The following is a 19,405-nucleotide window of genomic DNA, read 5'->3' as shown; positions in this document are numbered from 1 at the left end:
AACTTTACAAGTTAACAGGTAATGTACGTCAGTTAAAAAGATACTTACACGACGCATAATAACTAGTTTTTGGAATGCTATTGATCTGTTTAAATCGCCGAGACAACTCTTAGACGAGAGAATCAGAACCTCAATTCGTAAACTACCTTCGCGTAATCTAATTACAATTTTAATAGAAAAAACTGTACAAAATTTGTTTCAAACTCCGTATTAAATAAATAACAAATTTATAATTCCTTCATGAAATATTGATCTGTCGTTGCGTCCAGTGACGGATATAAGGGGTCTACTTTTTATTTGTTAACAAACGTTGAACTGCAATATTTCCATTCCTATTTATAACTTCTAGGGATAGAATTCTTCGTGATGTTTCATGAGGCTTCTTTTTTGAATTCTTTTAAGTCCACTAGTGGTTACGATATTGATATAAATGACCAGTAAAATTAACGAGGTATAATGTAGGAATAATTAAAAAAAATGCAGATTATTGGTAAAACTTGTACGTGAAATATCAGCGAGGTATCAATCTCAACGTATTCGTTTGTCCCTCAACTCGACGTATGATCTTAAAATTCCTAAGGATGAAAGATGCTTGTTCAAAATTTTTTTTTAATAAACATCGTCCTTATATTTGAATTTAATAACGATCGTCGAACTCCCAACAATTGCAATTCTTCGATTACTGAAACAATGAAGCGACGTAGGTCGGTGTCAATCGATTAAATTTCGCGGTGTCATCCCGGTGTGTTGAGCGAAGATCTTCAAAGGTTCTCGAAGAGTGTACGGCTTAAACGTGCGTGTCGTCGAAGCTCTTGAGATGTTTGATGAAGATCATTCGCTGAAGCCTGTCTCAGACCGATACTGCTACCAAATGGGGATCGTGTTCCTCGCTGACGGGGGTGGAGGGTGCCTCGGTGATCGGCGTCGATGGATCACCGCCACTGCTGCCCTGGTGATCCGTAGTTCCTGACAAGTATTTAATCAAAATTAATTTTCCTCGTATAAATAAGCCAACGTGTGTTGATCATATAGTAATTATACTTTGCTTAACGATTTTATTCTTCGAATGAAAATTAAATTCTAATCAAATAAAATCCATAAATTAAAGCCTAATTAAAGACCAAGATTCAAACGATATTTTTATGCATCTCGAAGAATGGTTATAGAATTTAATTCGAATAGCAGATGACAAAAATTAAACAGTTGTTCGTTATTTAGTTTATTGATCTTTTACTTGTTATTTGAAATATTTTATCTAGATAAGAATTTTGCCCACCTCTGTTCATGCGTACAGTTCGACTAGAAAAGAAGTGGGAATATTGCTAAAGAATAAGAATTTTATTATCTTAAAAATTGTTTAAATAATAGGTTACAGGTTAGATTTACCTGTGAATGAACTCGATCGGCTTCTGCCTGGCCAGCAGATCTTGCAGAGGGGTTTCAGAAGGCAGAATCTTGGCCTAGGCATCCTCAATAGCACGTAGATGTATGGATCCAAGGTGAAGTGAATACAAAGAAGGATATCGGCTGCCACGTGAAACATACGAATCACTTTCCGTGCGAGTATCGCTTTTTGAGGTAATTGCATCGCAAATTGTGCCAATGGAATTGAGATCTGGCGGCACAAAGAAACAATTTGTATTAATACCCTTTTCTGAGTTATTTAAACTTTAGATCGTGTGTTAGCAAACTTCACCCATAGATCTCAACAAAAGAAAATCTTTGACAGATCCATTCTAAGAAAAGTACAAGACCAGATGGATCAGAAATTCAATATTTTTCATTAATATAACAATATATGCAGGATGACCAGCCCTATTAAAATGGAGGGGAGTGATTTTAATGCAAAATTTAAAAAATTGTAATAACTGCTCTATGAAATGATGATAGTTGCAACTACTAGAAATAGGATTTTCACGCTAGACGTCAGGTTTTTTTAAAATAGAACGTGGTATTTTTTATTGCATATTCGGAAACTTTGTGACTATATGTATATTACATAATAGCATTCTTTATTTATCTTTTTTTTTGAGTTACATGAATTAAGACTTTTACCCTCCAGTTTCTATTATTTTAAAGTTCTTTTTCTAGCAGCTCCATAAAAACACCCCAATTCCCGATTTTTCCACGTTTCTTTCTAAACTTCCACCAGGACAACATGCAAATAGTCACTAAAAATTAACCTAGAGCACAAGGAGTATGTCAAGCATATAAATAAAGTTAGTTTAATCAGCTGAACGTGAATTTCGTTCGGTATTATTGAAACGTAATCATAATTTGATGGATACACCCACGAAACGTATAATTGTATTTCGAGGTTCTTTGTTAAAAACAATGATATCATCACCGCCATTGGATGTTTAGATAAGTCGCGAGTCAACATGGCCCCACGCGTTGACTTTAGGGTCAACGACAGGAATAAGCAGTCCTCGACGACGCGTTGTGGAAAATTTTCTCGTCGTTTCTCCAAATTGTTCTACGCTCGGTTTTGTTCAGCGTAAAAAAGGCAACATTGATGTTACGAGCATCGATCGTTTGCGGATGTCGCGATCGATGGTACGTGAGGATATTTCAAACTAAATCGTTGTTTTCAATGTTCGGGCTGGGCGGCGGAAGTGCGTCACATTCACAAGCACCGAACAAGCTAATCGTTATATTAATTCGACCGTACACGCATTCACGGTCCTAAACACTTTATATTCGGGGCTGGAACGCGTTGGCTGTACGGTTATTTTTGTTCGTTTCGAATTCGATGAAAATTCCCGCGTTAAAGGACGAGAAAGTTGTGGAAGATATCCGTCGGATAAGAAGGAAATGCTGGAAACTCGTGAATATGCGATCAGCGTAACTCCGAGTGTATTGTTCGATGCAATTGTATTCTTGGCGACAGGATGTTTCGCGATTACACTGTACGAAAGATTTGAAGAATGCGTGTGTTTGAACTATGGGAATGCTTTCCCTCCACTGACACATATTCTCATAACTCGATCCAATTCTTTCGTTTATTAGAATTTTCTCGAGACCTCATTTATAGAGATCTAACCTTAAGATACTATAGTGGAACACTGCATTCTCCACGCATTCTTGTCACAGATTTGTTTGCAATTCTCATACAGATTTTAATCCTGTTTGTTAAACCATAAATGGCATATTGGTTTCTCTGTTAAAATTCTTGAATCGTGACGATAAGAATACAAACAAACTAGCCTACTTTGTACACGAATAAATAAAACATAATGAATGTAAATTTATCGTATTTACAATATATTTATATATTTACAGTTGACATCGCGGAATTCTTAATGTAAATTTTTTAACTGAATACAAAGGGTTAAGCTGGTTAAGTATTATACCATTACTCAAAGCGAATTCTTGAGGGGTTAATCCTCTGTGTCTGCCATGACCTTCATTATTTGTAAGAAAAGGACTAATTAATTTGATACAGGTTTGAAAAATATTTATGAGTCACTACGTGCTGTTCGAATAAAAAATTAGTAGGGAAGAATGTTAAGAATAATATTATTCTTACACTTCAGCAGTGTGCAATTTCGAAGAAAATTTACTTGTCAATGTCGTCGACTTGCTCCACCCTCTCCTACCATCGAAGCTGAATTAAGAATTGTGCGATGCCCGACGATAAATCTCCAAGATCGACAATTTAAAGACGATGCGCGACGGTGAATGCGAATCCATTGGTGCACGTTTAAAGTCTAGTCACGGTCGACACGATCGCAAATTTTATCGATGTTTCGATGGCGTAGGGGTAAATATTATCGTCGAATGAATCTTCAGGAAGCGCGTCACGTAAGAGCCGTTGCTTCCCATAAACGAGAGTAGCCGGAAGGAACCGTCTTCCTCCTCCAGACTTCCCTCAGTTACGGTTCATTGCCCAAAAATTTAACCTCAATGAAACGATGATCTCAAGCAGAAATTAAGTGCCATTTGTATATCAATTTGAAAAAATATAAAATAGATTTAGCGGTAACAAACAAAATTTGAGCACATTCTAGTTTTGTATGTTTATATCATTTTAGAGTCTTCGCTAAATAATTTAAAAAGTAATGAAATTATATAATTATGTTCTCCAAAAATTATTTTTCATTATCATTTCTGCAACTTTTCATTTTTGTCTGATTAAAATAGTTTAAGAAAGAGGAACGTGTCCATGATGGAACGAGAATCGACTTAATCAGTGAATATGATAAAATCACTCTTTGTTTATGATAAGTCTGGACTGAATTATTTATGTTATTGGCGCCAAAAGTGTTTGAATATTCGTGGACGGAATTAACAGTATTATGTCTTAAAAATTCGCAGATATCGCCAAACGAATCCTGATTTTTTACTACTGAATACGAATTTTGCCAGCTACTCCTGAATACTCCTAATCTTCTAATCTCCTTCCAATGTATATATCTTCCAAATCATTTTACACAAAATGAAACAATACACATTTGAAAAATTACTTGAAATTAAATTGTATATCAAGGCGTTAGAAATTCTAATCGAGTAAACGAGATACGTGATTAGCGCGCAGTTGACGTTGCAGAAAATTCAATTAATTACTTCGACGGTTATTTACTTACCATTTGTGGCATCCAACAGATAACAAACGATATGGATAGCACGGCCATCAATCTCGCAAACGCTCTTTCCTCGGCGGTCGCGACGACTTCTGACGGTGGTCCAGCCACCGTCAAAAGTGGTTTCGCTCTCGAGGAAGATCTCGTTACGCGTCGAAGAGCACCAGCCTTCCGACTTAGCCTGCTAAGTGCTCTGGAAACGGCTAAATTGCACCAGACTATCGACAGACAGAGTACCGTCCCTGCAATTACAAACAATCGTCTAAATTTTTAATACGAACACGCATCTGGTTTCCAGAATTTTCCAGAACCTTTGGGAAATTTTTAAATCCCAAGTCTTCTTTTATCACCGTTTGATAGTATTTTCATTTTGAACTAAAGCATATAGTCGATCGAAAATTAGAATAACCAAATACATTCCCTTAAACTGAATTAAATTTGAGGGGGCTGGTGGTTCAAATAAAGATCCGACTACCTACCCTACAATTATTAAATGTTTATTCGCGGATGTGGGTGTGTAGCCATACGTAGGTTAATATTACGAACGTCTCTACCAGACTTCCTTACGACAACGTTTTTAATAGGTACTAGCTATGTAACATGACGACGTCTTTGCCAGATTGATACGCAACATGTCTCTAACAGACTGAGTTTCGTTCCTTCAACCCCTTCTCTATATATACACTTCCTTACCCTAATAGTAAAGGGAGAGAAAGAGACAGGACAGAAAGACGGAAAAACGAAACTGGAAAATACTTAGCGTAGGGAAAGTTTAGTTACAGCGAAAGAGAGTCCTAAAAGTCAAGGTTTCCTCGAAGGAAAACAGGCGTCTCGCCCGGCTCTGGTCGTCAAGTGTTTATAGTCCATAGTCTAAGGCCCTTAGTTGCTCATACTTCTGTCAATTCACTTGTTTCGGGAGTTGAAACGTTTAAACGTTGACAGCTTCTCGAGTTTACGACCTTGCTATATCGCGGCCCGAACTATAGCAGGACGACCAAGCTCGCACGAGACCCTGGGAAAATGGAAAAATAGAAAGCTTAAAACTATCCTCACATTCCATTCCATTCATACCATGGCAAGGGCGTAGTGGCAATACAATGGCCGCTACAAATTAATTAAATAAACTTCTTAAGAATAGATGAAAAATAGTAACGGATCTAGTTTGTTCCAACAGCATTATTATTTCGTATTTTTAGAATTGAATTTACAGAATAGTTACTTTTATTTTGTAAAAGTTTTGCTTATTTTATGGTCGAAGCTAATTTACAAATAAATCTAAAATTTTTATTACTCGAATAAAATTTGCCCAACGCTGAAAAATATATTCATTAGTGTAGTATTGTTTACTTACCGAAGACAAACCAAACGTAAGCGTACGCGATGTCGGCTGCCTCGGTAGCTTCTCTGTATCGAACGCATCTTTCGCCTTTGTAGTACAAACCAAAACCCAAAACTGGAAGGCTCGTCAACGCTAGAGCAACCAGCCAAAGGACCAGCATACAACGTACAATTATCGGATACGTCACCTGCTGAAGAACACATGCGTGTCACAGATTAAGCGACATCAGTTTTGATAGGTATTACTTCATTGATGAAAACAGAACAAACTATCAACACGGTTCTAAAACTACTCCGACATTAGTTTGGAACATGACAAATTTTCTGGCTTTCGATAGCCATAATGTCTAATAATAACAAATGATTGAACACTCTAACGAAAAATATTGAGACGTAAGAATTAATCTTCTGTTTGTTAAAATTTTAATGGCATTTTAAAGATTTGTATGTAGGAGTCAACGTACCGAAATTTATTCTTTAATAAATCACTTTGGAGATATGAAACAAAACAGAGGGCAAATATACATATAGATACATACATACACACGTCCATACACATGGGGTTTAAAAAGAAATATATAATGGTATTAATGTCTCATCAGGGTCCATAAATATTGGAAAATTGTCAAAAACGATATAATTTGCCATAATGAGGGAGCTTTATTTTAAATGATCAGCTAGTCGTAAACTTTCAACAGCCTGAATCGTCAATATCGTAAAGTCAATGACCTTAGGCGGAAAAGCAGCCAACGAATATTGATTCAATTCTAATGGGTCACGAATTAGGCTGTCACAGACGCTCCCTCCTCGAAAGAGTTACGAGAAAAGTTACGAAAATCGTTAGTGTCTCCATAAGTAACGATGTAGGTCGTTTGTTTTGCATTTCAGGGATGAATGACCTAAAATAGGTGAACGTACGACTGCGTGGGCGTATATCTAGGGTTATTACACTTTGGGTCACTACCAACGACCTTGAGTCCTCTTTTAGATTCCTTAGGAACCGAAAAGAAATGCGGGGAAAGGAATCTCGAGACGTTATTGTTTTTGTCAGAAAAAATGAATGACGGCCAAAACATACAGTTTGAAATGCAAAAGTTTACCTAGCAATTAATTGTCAATTTTCAAACGGAATATATTGCATTTTTTTACCAAATCAAGTATTTTCAATAATAAATAAAGGATTAATGAAGAATATGGGGAACATGTATAAACCGTCAAAATATTAGTTAACGCTTATATGATATTTAATTTTTATATCCGTATTAAATTAGTATTTTTCAAAGGGAGGATATATGATGATATGATATTTATGAGTATGTGTCAGTTATCCTAAACGTTTAGTGTCCAAACACGATCGAATAAATATAATTCTATTTTAATGTAGAAATTTTTAAGGTGGAAGTACATTAATTCAAATTACTAGGTTGATCAGTACGTTATTTGTTTAAGGTGGAAGTACATTAATTTGAATTACTAGGTTGACCAGTACGTTATCATCAAAGTATTAAATATAATACGTAATTTAATTTGATGCAATTTAATTATAATAATTCGTAACATTCACTGCTTTTACACGTGTTAAATTATAGGAAATTTTTGGACAATATATACGCGATACTTTCATCAAAACATAAATGAAGACCGTATCGAAGAAACAATTACTCCACATCGTATTCTTTTATGTTTACACTCGGATGCCCTGGAATCACGTTCCCGGGGAAATGGAAGATGAGATAAAATCGTTGGCAACGATTTTTCGCCGACCCTTTGCGCGGATGGCTAAGTGCTTTCGAGGAAGAAGAATATAAGGTTTTCCCACTGGGGATGATAAAGAACTTCGTAAACGAAGACATTGGAAAAAAAGTTAAGGTAACTCTAATTATTACACGAACATTGTGTAGACCCTGTAGTACTGTGCTTTCAGCTTTAACACTCCAGGGACTATCAAGAAGAAATGTCAGACAGGGTGAAACGGTTTCAACTCTTTTGTTCTTAGCTTAATTCATATTGCTGGTGTATAATACACAGGTTAAATTTCAATTTCAATTTTCAGCTTAACAGATACTATTAAATAGGATGTTTTTGCATTCTTTTGTTCATATAAGCATACGAGATTAATTTTGACAGGGGAGTTATATATTATTTAATTTATTTTTCACGTCGTTTCGACCATAACGTATGGCTCTCTTTAGGCGTGAAACAACCTTTGAAACAATAGTAGAGAAAAAGAAATTTTATATTTAAATATTATGTTTAATGATTGGAAAATGGATATTTGTAGCAGTTACGGAAAGGGAGGTTTCAATTGCTCATTTCTTCTAAATATTCCAGAATATATCACGTAATGTTTATTTACGTCTATCTATTGATGGATTATTATTTCTCATGTCCTACGTTAACCCTTTCTTCATTATCGTGAGTAGTTGGTTTGATAAAAGACGCAATATCTCCTACATGAAAATTGATAATTAACAGTCGCTTAATTGCTGGATAAATTTCATGTGTGACACGATGTCTTATTTTCTATTTTTAATGGTTCTCCGTTAAAGCATGAGTCACGTCCCCCGTTACAAATCAATATTTCAACAGCCATCGAAATTATTGCAAAAATTTGGATGGTAGTTCCAATGATACTTTTCTTGGAATAGTATTAATATTTGGTAATTATTTCTCTCGTATTATTTATATTACAAAAAAAGATGCTATTAAAAAGTTACAATTTTAATTATTAGTTTACAATTAAATTATGCATAAAGAATACCATAGGTACTTGATAATCTGAAAATAATAATAATGACAGAAAAGAATGATTTTAAAGAAACCTGTAGATTTAAATTTAACTGTTCAAAATTGGAACTTACTTTTGAAGTTCCATTGCTAATTTTACTTTGTGTAACATTTTCGAAAACTAAAATATTGGTCGTAGTTGTTCGCGAACGTACATTCTTACATCGTGAATCGCTCCTCGCAGATCTAAATATGTACATTCTATTGCCATGGAGGTATACACATCGTTCAGATCGCACGAAACTATGAAGAGATAATTTCACGCGTTGCCCAATCGTTGGTCTAGTTTACTTTGGCCGCGTGGTCCCTATTTTTTCATCGAGAACATCATCAAAGCGTCGACGAGATTATAAGAAACAGTAATATTTGAGGGAACAGATAATACCAATTTACACGCTTCCAATCGTTGCTAATCCCTGATCCGCCCGCTTTATAATCCCCGATTTACTCTACTGTATATTTTATCCACGAGCTACCTCGTGTTGACTCGAGGTAAATACTATCGCGTTACAAATTTATAGCGCTTCAGGTGATCCAGGATCCCCGAGGGTGAATACTAACAAGAAGCTCGGGTTTTCATGGGCCGTCCACTTTCCAATTTGCTTTGAATCGACCCCTTGATTGTGGTCTATTTTTTAGGATAGTTCGTTAAAACGAACGCATGATAAAGTAGACTGAGCTCTGTTCCTCTTGTGTTTCAAGAAAGAATTATCACAATTTTGATCAATTTAAGGGGATATAAAAGTCTGTAAAGTCGTAATTACCAAGTGGTATAATTTCTTTCATTAAAGATTTTAGTTAAATTAAAGTAAAATAAAACACGTTGTTAACAACGCATAACAGTTGAAAGCATAAAAAGCTAAGAGTTTCTATACAGGGTGTTCGACCACGTATAGAAAATAAGACGAAAATCAAGAATATTAATTTTTTGATGGAGACTTCGTTAAAAAGTTATTAACGTTTAAAGTTTCGCCCGTACTGAATTTTTTTCTCGAAACTGAGTAGGATTTCGGGGGTATTTCTATTCACCAAAAATGATTGTAATTGACCCCCGCAACCGAAAATAATTTTTCCAGAACGATTTCAAACTTTTCAATTTCGCCGAAAAATTTAGGCACCTACCCCCTGTCGATTTTTCTTAAAAATTACTTTTTCAGTTTTAGTAATTTTGTTTGACGCCCTACAGAAAAGTTGTCTAATACTTTTTTGTAGGTACCCATGAGCTCTACTTCAGAAAAAAGTTTCATTGAAATATATTCACTATTATAGGAGTTATGGCTGTTTGAAAATTGGACCATTTTTATGAGGTTTTTCTCATTTTGCGGGGTCAAGGACCAACTTTTCGAATATTTTTGCAATTTGTACATATTCTCCATCAAAATACGCGTAGTTTGCTTTTTTATACATTAAAATCGTCCAATCCGTTCAGAAGTTATGACGTTTTAAAGATTCGCATGAAAATTCGGGCAGACATTTCTGGCCAGAAATTATATTTTCGGTAAGGAATTTTTTTCTCGAAACTGAGTAGGATTTCGGGGGTATGTGTAATGACCAAAAATGCTTATAATTGATCTCTGTAATTAAATATAATTTTTTTAGAATGATTTGAAAATTGTTTTTGTCGTCGAAAAATTTCACATCTTCTCGAATATTTTTCTCGAAAGTAGGTAGGATTTCAGGAGTATGTGTATTCATAAAAAATGATTGTAATTCAACCCCACAACCGAAAATAATTTTTCCAGGACCATTTGAAATTTTTGAATTTAATTGTTAATAACTTTTTAACATAGCCTCCATCAATAAATTGGTATTCTTGATTTTCGTCTTATTTTGGCCTCTAGAATCCCCTATTCAAATTTTTCCCAGGGGTGGCCGAACACCCTGTATAATTTCGTTCGAATTTATTTGACGTATTGTTCGATTAATTTCAAGCAATTGGTATGATTTAAAATAACTATTACATGAATAAGAACATATTCAGTTTTGCTAAGAAGATTAGCAAGGTATATTATTGCAATGTTTCTGTTTCAAAGCAACGAAATTTAAACAATCAGAAAGAAAGAATTCTTTTAATAATTCAATATTTCTTTATGAAGTAAAATATATGATTTCTGTAAAAATATGTAAAAAGCATTTATCAATAATGTTTGAATGAAAAATTTACAAAAGGATATGAAAAAACCTTTACTATCCATAATCACGTGACACAAAAATGAATATTTCCAAACAAAATTTTATTCGAACCTCGAAGCATCATGCTATATTAATTTGATATTGTAAAGTAAGGATAATGTGTGAAATATTTTCTTTCGAAATGAAAACGACTTACGGGTAAAACACTCTGCTGTTGTAAACGATAGTTTACGATTTCGTCTAGCATGTTACGTGATGTAATATCTATTCTACGTAAGCACTTTTTTAGTTTCTATTGATAGCCACACATATGTCTCTCTTCCTGCTTCTTCATTTAATTTTGAAGTACTCCTATTTTGTATATATATTCTTGATGTAGAACGTACTCGGGAAATTATTCCAATGATTTTTAAAATAAAATAAATAAAGAAACATAAAAGTGAAACAAATATTATAAATATAAAATATCTATATGCGTATTAATAACGCGAAAGCAATAATACTTTCTTACATATTTTCGAAGTTGTATTAACAATTTTCACGAGCACGATAAAAAATAGCTTGAACAGCAGTGAAACGTATATAAATAATTTGTCCTCGAATTGAATAATTAATTATCGTCTTTTATTACAAATTCACCGGATGTATAAATTTTTCTACGCTCGTAATTCAATTTATTCCCGTACTAAATAAATAAAATTTTCAAATGAACACATTGGAGGATAGCTTAAAAGTTTCTTCACTGTATTTAGAAATATTTTATTCTACACTATCACAATTACATATATTTTCCTTATTTACAAAATCTTTTGTGAAAAGTGTCACACAATTCTACGACAATATGTAGACAATGTGTGTCAATAAAAGAGGTTGTATGAACCTTGAATAACAATTGATACACAATCGCAACTCGCGAAGATAACTTTATCGAGGGAAGACTAAGGCTTGATAGACATAGTTAAATCAAATGTATGGTTCAGAGTTTAATGAAAGCAATGTACGTGCGAGGATACACGTATCTTAAGTAGAAGTTGAATCCTTGAGGTTCATTCGCAGTTGTCGAAGTGTGGTTTACTTTAATTTCACTGGCCTTGAATCTTTGTCTTACAAAACACACGGTAGATGCCTTGAAACCGAAGTCCCCCATATCTTTTCTCTAAAAAATAGTCATTGTTCCTACTATCGTTACCCTGATAGATTTCAACAAACTTTAGAGTCTAAACACAGTGTATAAACACATCGTGTTGTAATACCTAACTCAGACGTACGATTATCAAAAAACTTTCATGTTGAAATACTAAATTTATCGCGTCGATTTTTTCGAAAATAAAATCAAAAGACAAATACAAAATATAAACACTGATTGTAAAGAAAGGCTTTGCAACGTGTTTACTGTAACGGTACAAGTTTTAAGCAGAGAGCAAAGAATTAGAAATTTAGAAATTAGAAAACCGTTTAGTATACATTAATGCAACAGCGATCGAAAAGAGTGGAGGTGTAACACGCGGCCATATTTGGGTCACAATATGGGTTACGAGTTGTTCGCTGCTACGTGACCCATATTGTAAAACAGCAAAGAACGATTTCGTTTCTTTAAACACAAGGCAAACAAGAAACTTGTGATTTGGAGCCATGTTCTCCATTACGTAGCTTTTTATTCTCGGAAACAGCTTGAGGTCTTTTTCGAAGCTATCACTTGTTATCAATATCGTGGAATCCGAGGTATACGCACGTTCTCAAATGACCCACGACCTTCTTTAATCACAATTCCCCGAATTACTCAGAATATTTATACCTAATGAGAACTGCTAAATGCCCATCAACAATACTAGAAATATCGTAAAATTCTTGAAGACGATACAGAGCAACGAATTCGTTTATTATCCCCGTTCCGTTAAAACGCGTGTGCTCGGAGAAAAAGTATAGAAACGAAATATAATGCTGCGCATATCGTTATCCCGTCATTTTGAAAGCAACGCGATTCCAGTTCGTGAACGTTTCGACCTTAACGTTTCGTTTCTTGGCCCGGAGCAAGGACAGGAAGTCGAGTGTCAAAAATCAGTAGCTCGGTATTAACTAAGATTTTGACAATAGCAATTTTTAAACGAGTCAGTTACACAAATAAAATTGTGTTTTGATTGCTCCAAATAATGATATGATATAGATATAATTCTAACTTGATCTGTAATTGTAAAATTTTTAGGTATTTCAGAAATAATCATTTACAAAAGTGTTGTTATGTTTAAAGACACGTCATAATATGGAAAAAGTGTTACTAATCTGTTAATATAAGTCTCTATAATATATACATATGTTGGGAATGTATGTCATCAATGATTTCAATGAAATTTTATATTTAAATTCTATATTCCCATCTTAAAATTCAAGCAGATATTAATAAAAATCACTCTTGTAATATTATTTGAGATAATTCTAAAAAGTTCCTTCAAATAAATCATACAGAGAATTAAATTTTACATAAAAAAAGTTTCGTGATCTTTCACTCCATTTTCTTTCACGAAGAAAATATATAATGAAATCTTCATATTGTATGTTTGAACCTTATTAATATAATCCACCGTAAATGCTTCAATGAATATATTTGCAAAGAAAATGTTCTACTTAAATAATGCTTCAATTAAAAGAATATCACAGAAATTGTAAATCGTTTCTAAAAACAATTTAAAGAAAAACATACGATAAAGAGTTATTATAGATATGAGCCTAATCATGTCGGGATATGATTAATACCAAGTACGAGTTACTGTAGGATCTGTAAAAAAATTCATATAGGAACGACATTTTACGTATTTTATGTCTTATTAATACATAAAATGTTATTAGTATATACATTTATTTATATATCGTACAGCTACTTAACCTTGATATGTCACTCAAAGTCACATCCTGGTAGGATTAAGGATAATAAAGTAGTCATAACTTAAGAAAATGGGAACGTAATAAGAAAGTAATAAACAGCATACACTAAAGAATTAGGTATAGCAAATATAAGAAAGTAGTAAAGACTTGAGAAAGGGAAAACGTGATAAGAAAGTGAATAAATAAATGATTAAATAAGCCATTACATTTTTTATATTTGTTCAAGTTATATACTACTTGTCCTACATACACCTAATTAAATTCATTTCCTGAAGTGAACCAAAATTAGTGTTTGATACATCAATTTTTCTTTTGGAATTGTTTTAGACATTCCAAAGAAAACTTCCTATCTCATTTCATCGATTATAATAAAAGAGATAGGAAAAATACAATTCATTAATTAATTTCACTAACTATTAATTCCAGCTGTCTATCAAATATCATAACTAGTTTTTTCTTCATATTAAAAAATCAAGATATATTTGGCTATTTTTGTGAGCCTTATAAGATAACACAGTATAATTAATTCCACGCTAAATCACAGTTTTCAAGAATTTTTGACATTGACATCATAAATGTCTCCGTTCAAATCGTGTTATCGTAAACGAAGACTAATCGCCTGGAATACAACTTTCAACATCATCTGCTCCTTAACATTATTTATTTGCTAGAATAGAATGCAAAAACAAATGATTCTAACGTAGCTTTTTGATTGATTGTTGCTGCAATGTGAATTTTAATAGTATTTTCTCTTTAAAATAATTTTATTTGAACAAAAGAATATTAAATGTATTAAATTTTCACCAATTAAATGCAAAAATGAAAGCATAAGATTCAACGATAAAAATGATTGTTTAAATTAATTTCCGGGTGACATTTTATTTTTTCTTAATCGATTATTTATTGGGGCAGTTACCCTACACAAAATAGGATTAAACGGAAGCTCTTTTGAAAGTCGAATAATGTTTCGAGGCTGTTTTGGCGTCTGTTTAAATAATTATTTCCGTCGCGTCGTAAAAGGACGCAAATTGTTTCGAGCACTTCGTTGATCACATCGAAATGACTGAGTTAATATTCCCGCGTTGTCCATCCGATAGTGTTGGTACAACGACTGCGGAATCTCAAGAATTTCAATGCGAAAGTCTTTTCTATAATCGAATTCCAGCGAAACGTGTGCAAAAACGTTTGCTTTGCGGCAGGAAATTGATTAATAACTCGACTATTTCTAAGAAAATTTACGCTTTGAATAATTGTTTCGATGTTTATTATATTAAGAAACTAAGTTTTAATGAAAGAGTCACAGTTTAATTGATTCATTATGTGTTCTCTATGTTAATAAAGTGCAGAAAAGTATTTATTTACTTTTGACTTTACTAGCAGCGAATATAAATGTTCGATCCTCTTGGTCTACATTAAAAGTCGTTCGACGTCTAGATGTTCAATGACTGAGTGTGTGAAAGCATTCCATGTTAACTCGAGAGGAACAGTAATGTCAATAAAACGCTTAACGTTGTCACTTTCAGTTGTTCATGCTACTTCGCGTAGATGTAGTCTATTAAAAATGGGTCAGGTCCATACATAAAGAGCGACCTACGTAACGTGACCCTTATCACGTACAGATAAATCCCACGAAGACTGTTCGACTCTAGAAACGCCTTTCTTGCTGGTTTATCTTTATAGACTTATTTGTACCATCTGAACACGCAACAACTTTTTACAAATGCTTAACGTCATTTCTGAACCTGTCATTTTCCATGTTCGTAATTTTTCTAAAATATTTCATGTCGTTCAATCGCGATATTAATTCTTCTCAAAGTTCTGATCTAGTATTAAATACTCGTCTATCCATTAAATCAATTTTAATTGTATATAATAAAACTCTAGACCATCTACGAATGCGTTGTTTAAGATAACTAAAGCTCAGTAAAATATTCGCCACTTTGAAACATCAAAATGCTGAATAAGTTTAGATAATTTTTCTTACAAACGAAACCAAATTAACGAACCACAGAGAATTATTTATTCAAATAACCATTATATCAAATATTATTGTATTAGTTGAAACACAGTATTTCTTATTTTCCTCGTATAATACAGAAATATAATTCTTTAATTGGTTTCGTATCTTTCTTTTAATTGACAGTGGGTATTACCAAATAATAAAAAGATAATCTAAATCCGGTTTGAAGAAACGAATTATCAATCGACGTCTGTCGATTCCATAGGCGCCCTTTAAGTTTTTCAAAGGGGATTATCTAGGATCATGACTTACCTTTTGATAAACGAAGGGTCTCGTTAAGGCCAGCCACCTTTCAGCAGCCATTACGATGGCAACGCAGCCACTAAACAAACCGAATAGTCTCCAAACAACTCGAAGAGAACAAAACCCTCTCGTGGATATTACGCTGCCCACGTAAATTGTGATGTACATTTGTATCAGCATCCCCAACAACGCGACAAGATCGTTTGTGGCCAAACAACGCAACATCAGCAAGTGTTTTCGATTTCTCCTCTGAAAAAGAAGATACGTTTCGTTTACTTCATAACATCCAATCCTTGCATTCGTTTGCATTGTACATATTTATTTTACGCGTAATATTTACATATAGTTCACGATTATAGTGGATCTTAACATTATACGAGTTTTCTTCATCAAGTTAACTTTGTCAAATTGAAATTCGTTTGAAGATTTTAATTGGGATGCATTTATAGTTTCGTATTGTAGTGCTTGGTAATTATAAGAAATTTTGTTTTAGGAGATAATCTCTGAATTAATTGTCCCCTTAAGTTAAATTGACGAAGTATATTATTTTATTCGTGCCTCGGAATATACATTTTTGGACGCCTAATGAGAAACATCATTGAAATCCGGCAAGTGAAAGAATCGACTTGGAAACCTCCCACCAGTTGCTCAGTCAAGAGGAACTCTTCCATTTCTTTCTATCTTGGCTGGCGATAGCGTTCAAGAAAGTAGGGACAGAGTAATCCGGGACTTTTTTTCCTAAAACGTCTTCCCCTAGTTAATTCCTTCACTTACCGGACCTGAAATTCATTTATGGAAATTGAAAGTCGATTTATCCAACTTACTGAGCGTTTATAAGTGGGTCAATTGTCTGTTTGTTCGCCTAACTTTTGTATCATTGTTCTAGATAATGATTTTGTGTATTATTCTAAATAATAGTGTAAACATTATATAGCACTATGTAGTAAAAATATAAAGACAATATAGTTAATAATAGCATAAACGAGTATAGTTTATTCTACAGTAAATGTTTTAACCATTGTTTACGATATTTGGTGTAAAGGTTCACAAAGTAAATCAATTCTAAAAAAAAAAATATGTGAGATTTGAGGCTTTCGCTTAATAAGAATTATATATATGTATTATGATGTAGGAAACAAATTTTATTTTACTTAAAATATATAGACATACGTATGGCTTAATTCTAAATCTGTCTTGGAAATTAATGAAGTGATTGTGTTATATATACAATGAAATGAGTAATTAGAGATAAGAGTCAATTTTAGTAAATTGTTATCCAAGAAAATAGTTTAATTACATCAGTATGCTTTATGGCAGTATACGTATAATTAGTATTCTTAATTTCTTACATTACTTTTATGTATATGTGATATAAATAGTGCATTATTCAAATTGTTTTCTTTAATTCTCTTCTATACATATATACATATATAGATAATTCATATGCAAGCAAACCAGTACACAATTAATTTGTATTCTTTGCATAATTTGATACCTGGACATCTTTTAGAATTTTTTAACTAAATTTTGACTTATTATATTTTATGCAAACTTAAAATTGAGTTATACGTAAGTTTAAACATTTTGAAGTTAATAAAATCTATTTTCTACATTAATTGCAGATATTACAATCTGTAACAATTATCATATAATGTACATTCTTATTTTTAAAAATCTACTTATTTTTTGAACTTTTATTCTAAAATAAATTGTGCCTGTTTATGCTATTATTAATATTTCTTAAACTAACCATCTCTTAATTTGGTTTATCAATAATACAAGAAAACATATTTCACAGAACAATGACAATCTTTTTCCGAATTTCAGTAAAAGTACTTCGAGTAATTAGTGCGTAAAAAATTTCTCGAAACTCGTTAAAAATTTCCAACCTAGAATTTTAGCAATCCGTGTATTGAATTATAGTTATAGGTTTCGTTCGGAAAGGGTAAAACTCTAATATGAATTACGCTTCGAAAGTAATACCCCAATTGAATATCCCTTTTTCCCCCCAAAATATCCACGATAGTATTAATCCCTCGATAGTTTCTTAATTTCTCTGAAAGCTGTTGTTACCTTATCACGATGAAAGAGAATGACTAGAGCCGACACGTTGCCGATCACACCGGTTATGTACACAAGGGTGAGCACCACCTGAGAAGCCAGAGCCACGTGTCTCTTTGGCGGATTCAAAACAACGTGAGGCACCATCATGGTCGAGTTGAATCCCATCATCGACAACGTTTCGTTCCAATCGTTCGACGTGGTGAACGACATTTTCGACGATTTTCGTAACGAGCGTCAAGAAACGTTCTTTGCCTGTGCTTTTCCAGTTCAACAAATTTTTTTAACAACTTCGTATCTCACGCGGAAGTCTGGGAAATGTGTTTGACGATGCAACGATTCAGGGACCTCATTATTTATAAGGTTCGTTCACCCTCGATACGCGCTCGGTATCGTCGATCTCAAGCAGTTGTAAATTTTCTTCGGTTCCCCTTTATCTGTTCCGTTTCTTCGTCTAATGTATACTCTATTGAAACCAATGGCTTAAGACTTCTCCGTTAAAGCAATATCATTGTCCTCTATCTTCTAAGTTTCTTAAACGTTATTTTTCATTGATTTTCGTCGCGTATCGCTGCAGCTATCGCGTATCTTCGATATTCTATTATCGCTCGTTTCGACTCCGTAAGCGGTGTTGCAGCTCGTAGGCCTACTACGTACGGGCGACTTTCTCATGAAACGTGACAACGTCGGATCTGGACCCTTTTGTAAGACTACCTGCAGTTCCCAGGGCCCTTATTCGAGCCGGCTCGCGCGTGCAACAGGGCACGAACGACGCAACAAACAGACTTGCATCTATCGATCGAATCACAAATGCTGAATTTCAACGAGACGACTACGAGCAGTCGAGTTTCTATCTTGTAAAATCTTCGAATTAAAAGTACAAATGAAAATATTCTTCAGAGACGACAAAACCGCACTTTAAAGTTCTCAGAAATATCAACGCACTGTCTGCTGTATAGCAGATTGTTAGAAAAGAATCACGAATTTTTTTTGGCTTAATAATAGAAATTTTTAACAGACTGAATCGATCGACTGTTGACGAAACTGTTTTAATTCCGTTCGAACCTCGATCCACCGTCCTCCGATCGGGATCGTCGTTCTTGTCGATAAAACTCGACACGTTCTTCTCGTTTGGATAGTATCGTCCGGAGAATTAACGTTGCGAACCTACGAATCGTCCGATCGAAACTAAAGATTTGGAAGAGGGGAAAGGTACCTCCACTGACTCCTTCGACTGCGGGAGTCGTTGCCACACTGATCCAAACCACGCGGTCGCCTCCAGTTTTGTTTACACTCGCCGGACACCCCGTCACTGCGCGTGCGCGGGATTTTAAAGCGTCTCTTTGGCGCCATATTTCTG

At 33.9% G+C, this 19,405-nt stretch overlaps 1 protein-coding gene across 1 annotated transcript; it reads right to left on the bottom strand.

Annotated features, from left to right (window-relative positions):
- Nucleotides 1–654: 654 nt before the first annotated feature.
- Nucleotides 655–18,258, bottom strand: LOC143342550 (prostaglandin E2 receptor EP3 subtype). The gene is made up of 6 exons (XM_076766565.1): nt 18,058–18,258; nt 15,994–16,233; nt 5,935–6,112; nt 4,587–4,825; nt 1,387–1,615; nt 655–966 (listed from the first exon to the last, which is right to left on the bottom strand). The coding sequence occupies exons 1-6, from the start codon at nt 18,256–18,258 to the stop codon at nt 851–853; spliced, it is 1,203 nt and encodes a 400-aa protein (XP_076622680.1). The 3' UTR covers nt 655–850.
- Between the last annotated feature and the right edge of the window lie 1,147 nt (nt 18,259–19,405).

Source organism: Colletes latitarsis, chromosome 6, assembly GCF_051014445.1.
Source record: "Colletes latitarsis isolate SP2378_abdomen chromosome 6, iyColLati1, whole genome shotgun sequence".
Taxonomy (NCBI): domain Eukaryota; kingdom Metazoa; phylum Arthropoda; class Insecta; order Hymenoptera; family Colletidae; genus Colletes; species Colletes latitarsis.
Note: the sequence above shows the minus strand (reverse complement) of the source record. Positions and strands in the feature narration are given on the sequence as shown.

Excerpts from the sequence above, each read along its gene's own strand:
- LOC143342550 (XM_076766565.1), bottom strand. The coding sequence starts at position 18,258 with ATGTCGTTCACCACGTCGAACGATTGGAACGAAACGTTGTCGATGATG. Across the intron at positions 4,826-5,934 it reads TTACGTTTGGTTTGTCTTCG|GGACGGTACTCTGTCTGTCG; the intron begins GTAAGTAAACAA and ends TTGTAATTGCAG. Across the intron at positions 967-1,386 it reads CCGATCGAGTTCATTCACAG|GAACTACGGATCACCAGGGC; the intron begins GTAAATCTAACC and ends AATACTTGTCAG.